The sequence below is a fragment of the Cygnus atratus genome, chromosome 5 (assembly GCF_013377495.2).
Source record: "Cygnus atratus isolate AKBS03 ecotype Queensland, Australia chromosome 5, CAtr_DNAZoo_HiC_assembly, whole genome shotgun sequence".
NCBI classification, from domain to species: Eukaryota; Metazoa; Chordata; class Aves; order Anseriformes; family Anatidae; genus Cygnus; species Cygnus atratus.
The window spans coordinates 37,181,586-37,197,329 of NC_066366.1; the positions used below are offsets into that span (position 1 = coordinate 37,181,586).

Sequence of the window (15,744 nt, forward strand, 5' to 3'; positions counted from 1 at the left end):
AAGACAAGTTACTTCAGATAACATTCTTTAAACAGCTGCCTCACTTAGAAACAAAACTAACACTGATGTTTTTGAAAGCTTCTAGTGGGGTAGTTCACATAAATGTATCTGAAAACCTAACCCAAACTTGTATTTTATTAGGTCACTTCTGTGCTTCACTTCTTCACCTGATTTTGTTTCAATTTTCTTGTTTCTGTTAATATTTGCTCTGGCCTAGCCCTGTGTCTGCACACTCATAAAATCTATGGTTAGTGAACATATTCCCAAAGTTGCTGTCAACCCCCAGTATAGGCTCTGTATCTGTGTCCTAATTAAATTATAGAGAAACCTTTCTGTAGGTTATTTTCTGTGTACTTGTTGCATCCCTCCAGCTTTCACCTCTGGCACTTAACTGCTTTTCTTAGCCCTCCTGTCTGACTGCGAGAGAAGAGTCCTACACTACAATTATAATTGCACTTGCTATAAGTCAAATTTCTCTTGCTACCTTTTTCTATTTATGTAATTCTCAAAAAATTATTTGATACAGACTTGATAAAGCCCACAGGACAGCTGGTTACAATTTTTGATGGTACATTTCAGAGTCACAGGATGGCTGTGGTTGGACAGGACCTCTGGAGGTCATCTGGTCCAATTCACCTGCACAAGCAGGGCCATCCCTAGGCCTTCATGATTTGGCAATTCCTTGGCAATCGTAATAGATGATCCTGGTTTGTATGCTGTGACGCAAAAACATTTCTTGCATTGTTTCCAGAATTTGAATGTGCTAATTCCTGACAAACATTTTCCAAAGCTGCAATGTAAATGTAAGCTAGATAATGTGTAAAATTGCATATACACACATATATATCAGCCTCTCCCATACGTATGCATTTATTTTCCCTAAGGGAAGTCTCTACAAAGGCCTCACACCTTATGTATTTATATTTCCGCAGCCATGATTAGATTTTTTTTTTTTCCTCCCGGCTTCTAATCAGTCTTCTCGTACACCCCCCCTTCCCCATTACATTTACCCTTGACTGAAATACTATTCTTGTTTCTTCACACTTAAACATACACACCAATTAGATTCTACCAATTCTTCTTCAGAGCACATGCTGAAAGACTTCCTTGAATATGAATTTTGCATTCTTTGCTCTTCACTTCTCTGGTTTTCTTTATTCTGTTCCCCTGATCCTTTGTTCTGCATATTTATTATGTTTCAGTTCAAGACAGGAGTAGAAAATATGGCTATCACTTGGAAGCAAATAATTGAATTACTCTTTTGCTGGCACTGACCCAGTAAACTCACTGATGCAATTTTTCCTTGAGTGAGTACTTGCGCTACAGTCAATAGGAACATTTCCATTATTAAAGTTACATAAGAATATATGCATCATGATGATCAGAGCCACAAACACATGCAGCTCTTAGGGTTGCAATGACATGCAGGTTAAGGTCACGTTCTTTGGGTCACAACATACAGAACCCATCACAGTCAAGGACCATGGCCTGACTGCTTTACCAGCTCCCTAACCACTGCTATAAGGGTTTTCATACTTTCCAGGGAAATCTCTCTGAACACTGTTATTTTATCCCCCAGACAGCCACGTTACCATTATTACCTTGAGCCCATTACTTTCAATACTAGCTATAAGTACTAAGACCACATCTTTCCTACCATCTTTTTGTCCTGACAAGCTGTTACACTCCCTTTATCCCTCCCCTTCTATACTTCTGGTTATGCAACTCCAATTTGTTCAATTTTCTTTTTATTTAAGTGAAGTCCCTGTTCATTCTTGTTGCTCCTGCTCAAACCTTCTCCAGCTACTCCATAACTCTTCTCAAGCCTGGCACACCAAACCAAACAATAACACAGCTGAAGCTGTTCTGATGCACAGTTGAGTGACTTCAAATTTCTCACAGGCTCTCCTGTTGATATCGTCATACATGGTATTTCTCTCTTGCAAGAACACCATGGCATTTCTCACTTTTGCTTGTCTTGCCTGACACACTTAGATCCTTTCCTATAGGACTGAAGTTTAGCCAACTGTATCCCATCACGTACATGGGAAGCTGAACATTCCTGCTCACATGAAGTTCATTGTGTTTGCCTCTGCTGTAGTTTCCCCCTCATTCCTCACTTGCATTGTTACTGTGAGCCCTCTCTTTTTCTCATCAATAGTTAAGGTTCACATTTCTTTGGGATTGCTAGCTCATCCTGCACTGATGAACTGCACAGGTAATTGGCACAGTTTTTTGTTCCACAAAAGCTTCCTCTAAAATGCATAAACAAAAAAAAAAAAAAAAGGATTTGCTCCATCTGCCACTGAAGCTAGGAGGGGGGCTTTGTGGCTGAGCAGCAGTACTGGCCCAGCTGCATTACTATATTTAATCATTTCACCTGCATATTCAAATGTACTCCTTGAGTAGGTGGGGGAGTCAAATAGTGATTTAGTCAGGGTGTGCCCCAGTCTGCTGATCTGCATACTGGTATGAAGGAGAATTCTTACTACTGTTAAGTCTGAGAGCTAACGAACACCGTACGCCTACTCTCTTAATCCAACGATTACACTTGAAGACAACAATTGAGGTCAAGCCATCCATTCACTGGGCTCATTTTCATAAGATGTGTTTGGAAGGCTCCAGTTTGGCCTCTGTTCCCATCACGGACACAGCCCAACTCCCTAGTTAACATCTATAAGCATAGCAAAGGAAGGATGATAAGGACCCACAATCTTGTCATCCATCTGGAGGTGAGTGATCTGTCCTGTTGTTACCACACATGGAGTAACAGCTGCACATTCACCGTGGGCTAAGTAGCAGTGACAGTGGTTGCAAAGATCCTCCAGAAGACTGGAGGTAAGTGGGAATGAAGCAGCAGTGAAAAGGAGACCAGGGGAGAGAAGGCATGACAGAGGAAGAGTAGGGAAGCAAAGACAGGAGGGAGAACAGTCCAAAATGGGACGTACGTAGGAAGAATCTCCACAAGTATCCCTCTTACAGAGATTCTCTGCAACCCCCTTGAAGTTGTACCTGCCAATTTCCTACATCCCAGAAATCTAGAACGTCCAAATAAAAAGTTAGGACTGCCTAAAATGGAGGGCTAAGAGCATTAGGACACACAAACTCCAGTGTTACAAGCACTCATTGTACACTGGTACAATTCTAACACCTCCCATTTATGAGGTTAAAGAAATAATGATTCATGAGACTGACTGACACCTGGAATGATTTAATCAGGTCATCCTCAGCGTAATTGACATTGACTCACATTTCCAGCTGTAGGTGGAACTGGCAATTGTCTTTTCCTCATAATTGTCTTAACTTGCTTTGCTAGTTAGAAATAGTTTTCTAGGTTATATTTCAAATCTGGTAATCATTAGAGGTACGTTCTTTCCATAGATGTTTTGTATTTATAGTCAACGGGAACATCTAGGACAGAATTTGACCTACAAACTTAATACCTAGCAGCAGCCTAGATAGAAAATCTGTACTTAAGTCTGAACTAGAACTAAAGTAACATTGCTCGATGTATACATGTGCACACAAAACATATTTAAAATATGAATGCACAGATTGGAGTGGGTGAGATTTTTGTGGCGTTTTTTTCAGTGCTTAACTATCTTTGGCTGCGTGCCTTTAAGTGAGTGGCATTCTCACAGATAATGGAGGGCAAAACAATTTAAAAGTTAGGATAAAAACATCAATTGTAATTTTCTAAGAAAAAAGCTCAACAGAAAATAATATGTGGCGAGGGAAAAAATGCTGAAGTACTGCTCATCCCCCATTGATTCTTCACCCAGCTGAGCTTATAATCTTTGTCTCTTCTTTGCTTCCTTCCCTACCTTTCCTCTCATTCAAAAGTACTTGGACTATGCTCCTGTTTCTGGCCATCTGTCTATTCTTTCCCAAGGTATGGGCTTATACCAGACCCTTACAATTAACGCTCAGTGATGTTACAGTGATGCAAGCTGACCATAGCTAAGCTGACTTCACTGGAACATCATGAGTTTGACCAGAAAGATTTGACCCAATTGCTGTGACCTGACACAATTGCAATCTAATACAGCTTTAAGTCTCAAAGCAATAGCCCTTGAAACCACTACAGAGACTTATGTGAAAGCCAAAATCAAGCAGAATAAGACAGAATTAAACCCAGGAGAAAGGCACTCCAAAAAACCTGTAATTACATTACACAGTTTGTCTTCTAATAAGCAAAAGGGAACTAACCGTGTATTGACAATGGGCAAGATGTCTGCTTGCTTAACAGTCAGCTCTGTCATTTCCTCTTGGATTATCTCCTCTTCTGAATATATATATGTATATATATTCTTTTTTTTTTTTTTTCAAATATTAGGGACAGAATGAAATCTCTGTGCTGACTGATCAGCATATAGTGAAGCTCCCCTGCAGTGCAAAGTGAGGGGCGAGCAGTACTGAACAAACCCATGCCATGTTCTACAATTCTGCTGGTAACAGTGAGGGATTACACTGCAGTAGCTGAAACAACTGTAGAGTAAGTGAACTTTTACTGTGGGTCAGCCTTTATGCTCAAGAACCAAGCTGCAAATCTTACGCAGCATTTTTTATTTCCTGGTGATTTTGCAATATTCAATGTAAGGAACTTTTTTTTTATTCTCCCACTAGCACAGTATCTATAGAATAGCCTTTAAAAATCTTCCCCACAACTTTAAACACTGAAGCAAAATTTCCTTGCTCCATAAGCACCATTGGGTGAAACATTTACACCTGTATGTTACTACAACCATACTGCAAGTCTCAGCAAGTCTCTACCTCACTTTTCAGTCTTTATTATAAAGGCTTATGAACAAAGCTTCTGCATCTTATCTATTTTTTGTCTCTTTCAGTGTTGTTTACTACCATCTAGAGCCAGAATTGTTGCTAAACTAAAAACCAAATGATATGCTGTTTCTGGCAAAATTAATTATCCAAATACAAGAAGATTCCTTATGAGGCTCAGTAATTCTATGCTTTGTTCCAAAAGAGAAATCATGGATAACCACATTGTCAAATTTTGTAAATTAGAATCTTGTACTAGACTTAAAATTAACAACTTGGGGTCTAACCAAGAGGCCAAATTAATGGTCAGATTACTTTGTAAATCTGTTCTGAGTTCATTGCCTGGGTGCAGTTACAGATATGTGCGCGCTATCTAGGACAGTGATGAATAGTGACTAAATGTACCCCATGAATTCAGTCCTGAATACTCGTTTCTAATCAAACCCTTTGTTCTGTCAGCAAGTTCCAGGAAGTGATTTCTGTACTTCAGAATTGCTAAAAATGTGTTGTTATGACTCTGTATTAACTATTTTTTTTCCCCAGAGTACTGTCTTCTATGATCTTTGGAGATAAAGCTGCATCTCCAGTGACCAAGTAGACTTAAACAAAAAGGTGGACTTTGTTGTGACTACCATTACCGATAACCTGAAAGAAGGTCTTCTAGGTAAGACTCTTACCCAGAAAAGTCCGATATCCTGGTTTTCAGAATAAACACTTCCTTCTCTCAAAAAGCAACTAGTGTGCTGGCAGGGAGAAGAATGAGAGCAATATCTTTAAAGCAGGGATCTATGTCAAAAAATTGAGGGGTGGGGAGGGGAAGATGTGGTTTATAATTGAAAAGGAAAAACTGAAATCATGAGAGGGTCCATAACCACTTTTCAGAGGAAGATCTGAGAAAAGGGCAACTCCAAACAACTTTTTCATGGAAAACAGAAAAGAAAAGAATACAGAGACTGCAGTAGTGAGGCAGCCCTGATACAGGCTTCCCAGACTTGTCAGCCCAAGGAAACAGCTGGAGGGCTTGCTCCCTCTGCTGGAGGATCCTAACGGACCCACAAGAGATTTGCTAGCTTGACCTACTTTTAAAGTCGACAGCAAGTCTCTTTGATCAGGAAACAAAGATTTTATGAATATGGTCTCATTAATGCAGGGTTGATTACCATTTCTGATTTACTATCACAAGGATTTTTTTTTTAAACATAATGTACTGAATATGTAGGTGAAGACAAAGGGCAGAGGGGAGAGAGCTATTTCATTGCTTTTGTTTTTGAAAAGAAACAAGGCAGACAGGTTGAAACCCGTATTTTTCAAATCATAATATATCAGTCCAGTCAAACTGGGCTTTGGGGGGAAATGTAGGGAAAGCAAGAAGACTTCTTCCAGTATCATGTAATGCAGAAGAACAACTGCTGTCATATGACCTTTGCTCTAGGATGGATTACTTGCTATCATTCCTGTAGCCAAAGCCACATCCCTTTTTGAACTGTATGCTGTTAAGTACAGTCTGATCTTAGATACTTTGGCTTATGAATAAATATCCTATCCCTAGAGCAGATAGACAGCAAAACTCTCCTCGGTAATCTTCAGGTGCATACAATGCCATCGCTTAGTTATTTAGTGTTCATTTTGGATAACATCAGTCTAGTAGCATGATACATAACATCATCAACAAACTGTGACTCAGACACTCACTGACACAGCTCAACCATTGCTTGCAATAGTTTGTGGCCAAGGCACCTCTTTTTCTCTTGTAGAATTTGTAGAAGGTTTACTTTTGGACTCCATGACATCACATGTGACTTTGGACAAATTGTGGGATTTTGTACCTTGTAACTCAGCTTTCTACCTGCTGAGACTCAAGATGTCTTACTCCTCCATGCCTCTTTATAACTTAAGTTACAAAGCTTTGGTATGGAATCTGCCTCCTCCTGTACATACATCCAACACAATTGCCTCCAATTTAAGCATAATACTAAAATAGTAAAATAGTTAACTACTCAACGAGATATGAATTTGTGGATTTTGTGGCCTCTCCGGTTTAATCAACTTCTTTTCCAGTTCTCCAATCATTTCAGTGAACAACCTGGTGATCAACTTAGAAATTCAATGGAGGAAATTGAAACCAAGCTCTGCAGCAGCGACAAAGAGGAAGCTTTCAAAAGAGAACTGCCATATTGCATAGGAGAAATTGACTTCACAGCTTCTGGGAAGAAACGTGGAAAGGTACAGTATGGAAGACTTTTAATCCTTTAACACTGCTGTTGTTCAGCTGTTACTTGCTTAGCATTGAAGGTAGAGATTGTAACAGTGAGGATCAATATACCACAGGGCTAGGCACCACGCTGAAATCAAAGAAGGGACCATACCTTCATGAATACTAGTGTAATTTAAAATGAGACCTATTAACAAAGAGAACTCAATCACTTGACTCGCACAGACCTGCTACAGGTACTGTTGCTCACACGTTTTCCCTTTTTAAAAAAAAAATAAAATCTCGTGTCCAGCTTCCTTCATTTTTGCATCATTTCCCTGTTTTAACCACTTTCTGCCAAGTAATCAATCACTATGGATTTCAACTTTTAAAACATACTGTTGAGGTATTTTAAGGCTCTCAAATTTCTCTCCTCCTGTTCCACTAATATATATAGAACAGGAAGAAGCAATAGATTCACATAGCACAATAAGAATCTAAAAGATCACAGCAAGAAATGGGCCACCTACATGAAATCAGGCAAATACTTCAGCTTGTGCAGAAACAAGTAATGCCTAAAGAGATTTCTTGGCTTTGCTAAACTGCTGAGGAACTGAGGGCAGTTAAAGAAGAGCAGCAACATTAAAGGAGAGAATGTTATATCAGTCTTTAAAGCAGAACCCATGGAACTGACCTGATTAATGAGACGACAATTTTACAGAAGCCTGCTAAATTAATCCTGGTACTTAGTTTACTTAGTTCTCTTGTCAGGTCTCGTTCAAATAATTTGTTTCCAAATAATCAAGGAGTACTAATAAACATTTAATTTTTATGATACATTTACCTTTGCATTCACCATGAAAAATACTGTATCCTATTGTGCTATTATTATTTTTTGTTTATTGAAGTTTATTAAGGTCCCGTGTACTATTCATCCTGGAATTATATTCGAAGTTATGCTCAACAAATGGAAGCTACCTGCTCCCAATTTGGTCGTCTCTTTAGTAGGGGAAGAAGAAAATTTCCAGATGAAGCCTTGGCTACGGGACACCTTAAAAAAAGGACTCATAAAAGCAGCTCAAAGCACAGGTTAGTGCTTTAGGCATTAAAGGAGAAATTTATATTCCTATATTCTCACACCTAATGATCTTTTAGCATCAACGGTCCCACTTGCATGATTGTTTTAGAAGTTCAAGGCTTTGCTGAATGCAGCCTACAACTTGCATTTAAATAGCTTTTATTTATATATGTTGTTATAATAGGTTATTGCATTACAAATAGCAAAAATAAGCTATTTCAAACCAAATTACCCCAGGCAATCATTCCTTAAGTGTAAAATTACCTGAGGTTATTCTCTCAAAGATGACAATAGAAAGACTGAAGAGATAGGACCAAATATGTTGTCCAACTTTTAAGTTGTAACAAAACAACTCTTAACATAGCTTAATTTGGTCAAAAATAATTCTTGTTCTCTCCATTCTTACTTTTGAGTTACCAGTCAAAGTCCTGTTGCAATTGTTTATATTTTTTGAAGATTTGTTTTCTGCAAATGTAAGAGTTTAACAGACTTTGTTAGTGAAACAAAAGACTTAAAATTTAGACTCAAGTTTAAACAAAAGGACCTTGCTAATGCTTAACACAAATGTCTAACATAGCAGAAAATAAGTCAGCTCACCTTCTCCCTGGCTGTTCAGATGAATTACAAGAGTAGGGAAATGCATTTAAAAACAAAACCAAACAAAAATCAATGTCTGGAAATCTGAAGAGAAGTGGCTAATATTTATGATGATATATTTTCTCGTATCTTCGTGAAAACAGCTGCAAAATGAAGTGAAATTATCTGTAAGCATTTCACAGCAAGCTCTTGGTGTAGCTTCACTGATCCAGACAAGATTTTAACAGTTTTGCTTTTTCTAATGAAAGAACCAAGCATCAAAACTTTTAAAATACTTTGGTACTGGACAATTTTTTGTTTGTTTTTGGTTTGTTTTTTTTTTTAATCTCCAACTGCCTTCCATACTTAAGACTGGACAACTTTAAGATCTCCAGGTCTTTTATGATACATTTTTAAAAAATGCTTGATTAGCTGTTTAATTAGGGTTCTCCAAATTGTTTCTTATCATAACAATACTGTCATAAATCCTACTCTCATGAAAAAAATCACTCTCCAACACATGAAAATAAGAGGAAGAAAAGACCTGACTAGGCAGGTTATGCCCAACCTCTTTTGTTACCAGAAGAGACAAGCGACTGCACAGTTACCTCTCCCTATCTGGTCCTCATTTCAAGCCAACAACTTCCTCCTCTCCATCCCTTTGCCCCTTCCTCATGCAGACCTGCCTCGTGTAGTGATGTTGCTGATCATATTTAGACAGTAAGTGACTCCAGTCTGGAAGCAGCACTCTAGATAAGCATATTTACATTAGAGTAAAGATGGCAGGATATGTAAAGCACATTTGCTTGGGCACGTAATTTTCTCTTTTCCTTGTTAAAGCCTTACATTCTGTGTATGTCTTAATTCTAAAAGTTACAGTCTATCAAAATCTGTCTGCAGCTTATCCGATTATCTAAACAAACCTTAAATCTAGTACTTCATATAATGTTATTTGACACACAAACTTGTTCAATTACAAAGAAATTGTCTAACAATTAAAATAATTTCAGATGCCTGGATTTTTACCAGTGCTTTACGTGTTGGAATAACAAGGCATTTAGTGCAAGCAGTCCGAGATCACGCACTGGCTAGTGCTTCATCCAAAGTAAGAGTGATTGCCATAGGAATAACTTCCCTCGGAAAAATTCAGCACAGAGAAATTCTGGAGAACGCAAAGGTATTTTTCCCTTTATTCTACTTGTGAGACAGGACTGTTCAGAAGTGAGCTTCACGTTTACAAAGTTTGGAAGTAGTAGGCAGCAAAACATCGAGCTGTCTTAAAAACAAAAGTGGGGTTCAAAGGGTGTTTTAGGGAAAGACATTAGCAAAGAGCAGGAAGAATCGTTAGACCCCACTGATTCCATGCCCTGTGCATTAAACTTGGCAGCAAATCTGCAAATATCCAGCAGGTGGCAGTATTGGACATTAGCTCAGTAGCTGGTAAAAGGGTGAACCTGAGGAACAACACACATCATAGGATGCCTTTAAAAGCTTTTTTCTCCTTGTTCATCTACCGCAGAATTCCGAGTTATTTCAGAAATACTGTAAAAACTGTATATCCTAGTATGAAACCAAGCCGTAATTATTTGCAGTTCTCCTGAACAGTCACTGAACTGGTGTCTAATACACAAAACCTTCTCTACATGCCAGGCCAAAAGTGCTAGCCATACAAGATTTTGTTTAGTTGGTGAGAGTTCTGGGGACTTCACAATTCAGATCAAAGCAATTGAATTTTGTGAGGAAAAAAAAAAGTACACACAAAACAACACTAAAACAAATACACACTAACAAAAAAAAAATCAAAAGAGTTGTTGCAAATGCCAAGTTGATGCTGAATTGACTTGGAGGTGGAAAAGGGAATTAATGACATTCTTGTCACTGCACTGTCTGTCCTAAGCGGACTATTATAACAGTAAAACAGGTGTGTAGTGACAATGACAATTTCTGTGTTATTTTACTTCCCTGTGTTTTTTTTCCTGTGTTATTTTGCTTCTCAGCTTCTAGCTGAGAAACAAGTAACAAACACAGCCCTTTGAACTTGCACCTAGTTCTTCTCTCAGATAAGCTGGCAAGTACCAGCTATCAGCAGGGAGACTGCCAGACTGCATTTGCATTTTATTGTCATTGGTTTTCTCTCTTTTCCATCCCTTTTGCCAAGGACAGGTATCTATGTGCTCTGTCAGATGAGACTCTCCAGCTGGAAGACTTTAACCTATTTGTGTGGCTCAGAGGAAAGAATCTCGTTAGGGAATTTTGTTTATGAAAGTTCCTTTGGCAAGAGCAAACTAGTTGCTTCACCTCCCTCCAAGTCCAAGTGATCAAAACACACCTGGATCTTTCCCAAACAGTAGCTACAAAACAAGTGCACCGTTCTTTTTATTGCATTAGATTTTCTCCCTCTTGACTAAAGCCCAAATTCTTTGTCAAAGAGTAGGTGGAGAGTGCTCTTGACCCTCTGACTTCTGGCACTGCTTCTACACAAGAACACTCTAGATCTTAGTCAGAAACTTTAGGACAAAAAAAGAGCTATAGACAGGGATATTGATCTAAACACGGTTCTTCTTATAGTTGACACTAACACGAACAGCTTGTTGTGTAAAATAGAGCTAAGAATTCACACTAGCAAGGTGAAAAACAAGCCTTGATATCAGTGGGTCCCTCCATCATTTGTGTTACTGGCATGCATTAAACATCCTTGAACAATCACTTCCACATTTTCAGTGAATAAATAGGAAAATCCCGGAGAGTTTATTTTCAGTTGATTGTTGTGTCTCGGGGTCCCAATGTAAGGCCAAATCTCTCTGGCAAGTAGGCTTAATGTTACACAGTAGCAGAATATAGGTACATCCTCCCTCTAAACAAAACATGAAGACACATAACTGCTTCAAGATAACTTTCCCTAACGAGACAGGAGCAGGAGGGAGGCAAGAGAAACTTGTGGCACTAGCTGTTTGTAAAGGACATGCAAATTTACTGCTTTTTTTTGCCCCCTGGAACAGCCTCTGACATTTCTACTCTTCCCAGAGCTGCTGAGAGGGAAAGAAGCCCTATACGTACCTGTGTTCTCTGTCACATTTTTAGAATGCAGCTTCCACATTAAGAATAACCATGAGACCTCACATAACCGTGTCAATTAAGCTGTGTTTAAATCAATATGGATATAGTCAGCAGGCTGACTTATCTACTGGTCTGAGCATGGTGAAAACGTTACTGAAATGAACAGGTTTGCCCTTGTTTGTGCCAGCAGATTTTAGACCTCTGAGACATTAAGGCTTCATTCACAGTTATCTAGTCTCATGGCCCCAAACATTTGTACAAGCACTTCCAGCACCTCTGCACGAATGCCTGTTTTCTAGAGATGATTACAAACGTCAGTATATTTTGCAGAGCCTGAGAGGGGTACTTCAGGGACGTCAGCTTTCAGGCTATCACATCTAGCACCTTTCAGAAGTAACAAATACTCCTTTCTCCTTCCTTTTCATAGAGGCTATTCAAGTGTCTGAAAAGTGGTGCTCTATGTCATGGCACAGACAACATGAAAAATAGAGATGAAGCACATAGAAATGCAGACTGTGCTTTGTAGAAAATGCTCACATTTCTCCTATCTCTAGGATGAAAGCCTTGTACATTACCAATCAGATGATAACGTCCAAGGCCCACTGTATTCACTGGACCACAACCATTCCCATTTTATTTTGGTGGATCACGTAACACCAGAGGATCCAGACAGAACGACTGAACTACGACTCACCTTGGAAAAGCACATTTCAGAACAGCGCACTGGGTATGGTGGTAAGTAGACTATACAAGCAGCCTATAGCTTGAATAATAGCGACATTACAGGGATACATGTGGGTCCCTGGCCTTATCAAAGTTAACTCCAGTTCTCACTTTACCATCTACATAGGCAAGATCAAGTAAACACAGTTGTCATTGTGTAAGAGGCAGAACTAAGCTGACTTAAGTTGAAAAAGCTGCTCTTTGAACCAAAAATCCTGACATTTATCGCATCTCCTTAAACATAGCTCAAAGCTGACCTTCAAAGCATCTCTCAAATTGCCTCGAAACACAACAGATGGAAAATAAATCCTGGTTTAAGTGCCCTAACCAGTGGCTCTAAGAGATGGATGTTCATTGTTGTATACTTTTATCCCCTTGCACACAGAGTCTTGAATTGCTCCCACTCTGGGAGAAAAGACTTGCCAAAGCATTCTGAAAAAATTTAAGCCATATTTGTTTCAGGATAAGATTTTATCCTGGGTAAACAGCATAGCATCTAATGTCCCTCTAAACCAACGTGAGCTTTGTTTATAATGAGAACTGAGCATTGGGCAGGCCTCCTGTTACGATTTGTGGAAATAATTCAGTTGTAGTCTTAATACAATTACTTTCACCTTTCCTTGTTTCTGTAATACCTGCAGTGCTAGCACAGCTAAAACAGAGGAGAAAGAGCTCAATTATCCACATTTTCATGCATCATTGGAGTATTCAATCACATAGCCCAGAGTATGGTTGCACAGATATACCTGAGAGCATGAATGCACCCAAAGAATGCTTATCTTGTGACTCAGTTGGGAAAGACCACAGGTGGACTGTAATGGTAGGCAGAGGTTGCAGTGCTGACAATTGGAAAATAGCCTCTTTCTGCTTGCAAACCAATATGGTCAAACAAATCTCAGTGGAACAATTTTCTGTCCAAAAATGCTGATTCATTTGACAAACATTTCACTGGAGCATACTGAGTTCAGTGAGATCTGCTATAAAGAAAATGAGTACCGTTCATTTAAGTTCAGCAAACCCATTTAACCTTACTGAACTAAAACACTTTAATAAGGTCATGCAGAATTTCCCTATTAAAATATCTACAAATCATACAAAGGAATTTTTTTGTATTTTGAATATTCTTTGCAATTAAGGACTTCCCACCTTCCCCAATATTACATCAGAATTCCCCACCACCACACACAGAAGGGTAAATTTCATCTAAATCTGTGCTAAATGAAGAAGATTCAAAACCACAAATGTTTCCCAAGGATTCTGTAGTCATAGGGGTCACTTTTCAAACTAGAATAGCACCTTAAAGAGGTATGGCAATACTATGCCATTCACTAAAACAAATGAAGTTACCTGCCAATCATGGCTAAACTACAGCTCAGTTCTACCTTATCTTTGTAGTCATCCCACAACAGATGCAACAAATAGTAGAGACCGGGAGACCCACAAAGGGAAACATCAAAAAACTATTTGAACCAAATACCTTTTTATCTTCCAACTATAAGAGGCATTAATCTCATGATGCTGCTGTTCTGATAGAGCTCTCTTAGGCCAATCTATAGTCATCTTCAGAATTCTGAGTTTGGTGTTTACAGTATAAGCCATTTAGAAATACGTGGATACCTGTGGGAGAATGGATGAACAGGGATGCCTTCATCATTTCTTCCCCTGCAGCCATAAAAGAAGTTAAATATTTCACAGGCATTTCTTTTAAATATAACACTACTCTAAAAATAAAAGATTATATTATTGATAGTGACCACATTAGACTGTACTGAATGATATTTTAGGCTGTTTAATCAGAGTGATAAAGAGTATATGGTAAACAAACACCTTAAGTCAACAGTGCTGTGATGTACAGAAGTGCCAATATCCATATTTTGCAGCTGAGGCATACAGTGGTGTGAAGAGACTGAACTACTTGCCAGGGATCACGCGAACGTTTATGGCAAATGTGCCTTGGTCCTGAACCTTAGACTAGGGCCCTGTCTGCTGGGCCACAGTGTTATTTTCTTCCTTTGCCACTTGCTTCTGCAGTTGCCTGCAGTTTCAAGTTTTGGTAGGTACTGAAACAGGACATAATAGAAGTACTTTAAAGGGAACAGCAGAAAAGCAATAGTTCTTGTGATAGCTGTTAACTCTTTTTTGTTTTCTTCTTTAAACCATCTATTTCACAGGAACAGGTAGCATTGAGATTCCGGTGCTTTGCTTACTGGTAAATGGAGGACCAGGCACACTTGAGGTAAGAAGCTGTTTGTAGTTTAAGAAAAAAAACCAAACTGGTGCTAAATACTAAATAATTACTGGAAAAATGGTTGGATGACAAATACATGTATTGGCACTTTACGTAAAGTCAAAATTTAGATCTATACATCAGTTAAGAACTGAATTCTGTTAATGTTAAAATTGATCATATTTGTTTGGAAGAAATATTTCATTTTGAAAAGGTGCCAGCAGATCATTAAGGCTTCTACTGCCACCTAGTACAGTGCAAAGAAAAAATTCAAAACCAGAACAAAACCTCAGAAGTCAGCTTCAAATCTAGTAGAGTAGAAATACTGTGCTATTACTTGAGATGACACACAAAGGACTAATCATTCAGCAAGAGAGAGAACTGTCACAGAGCTCCAAGGAAACACAAGGCCAGGTTTTCTAGATATTCCACTTTCAAATTACAGTGTCCTACTTCCCCTGAGCAAAAATACCTTGTATGATAGAAGACTGGAGAATTGCCTGCTAATGTTCCCATATCCTGTTCAGTGAAGAATCAGTTATGAATTTTTCTGAGCACTTTCAGAACTTCCAGAACCTGTTGACTAGGAGATATTCTATAATATCTATTTTACTTTTTCTGATATTTTATTTTAGTACTTTGTAGCAGTCAATGTCAGCATGGCTTTTTTTTTTTTTTGATAATACTCTCAGCTGAAGACAAATACCCTACTGTACCTTTAAAGAGATACAGTTTTCAGAATGTATAGCTAGGTTTAGCAGCCAGAAAAGCCTACTGAGAATTCCTGTATAGCACTCCTCTTGCACTTGACCACGCTGAACTACAAACAGCTGTAGGGAAGGACTGGGGAGAGATGAGGGGAAAAACAAAAAACAGACAACCAGTCATGGACAAAGAGGTTTTATGCATTGCCTGTCCAAATCCGGATGGTTAGCTACTCGGAACGTGTCATAGAAAGCACTATAATCAGGGACTTATAACATGGACAATCTGCTACAAAAAGTAAAAAAAAAAAAAAAATCTCAGTCTAGAGGAGTCTGGACTGACTCCAGAATGAATCTGATTTAGGTACATATTTATTCCTAGTTTGCAAGGAATCTTTCTTCTTTGCGT

General features: G+C 38.7%; 1 protein-coding gene across 1 annotated transcript in view; it reads left to right on the forward strand.

Moving 5' to 3' along the window:
- Positions 1–6,885: 6,885 nt before the first annotated feature.
- The window catches only part of TRPM5 (transient receptor potential cation channel subfamily M member 5), a 38,343-nt gene continuing 29,484 nt past the window's right edge, over positions 6,886–15,744 (forward strand). Inside the window, exons 1-5 of the mRNA XM_035539689.1 lie at positions 6,886–7,002; positions 7,879–8,059; positions 9,635–9,801; positions 12,236–12,416; positions 14,576–14,640. Coding sequence (XP_035395582.1) covers positions 6,886–7,002; positions 7,879–8,059; positions 9,635–9,801; positions 12,236–12,416; positions 14,576–14,640 — 711 coding nt within the window. The remainder of the gene's footprint in view (positions 7,003–7,878; positions 8,060–9,634; positions 9,802–12,235; positions 12,417–14,575; positions 14,641–15,744) is intronic.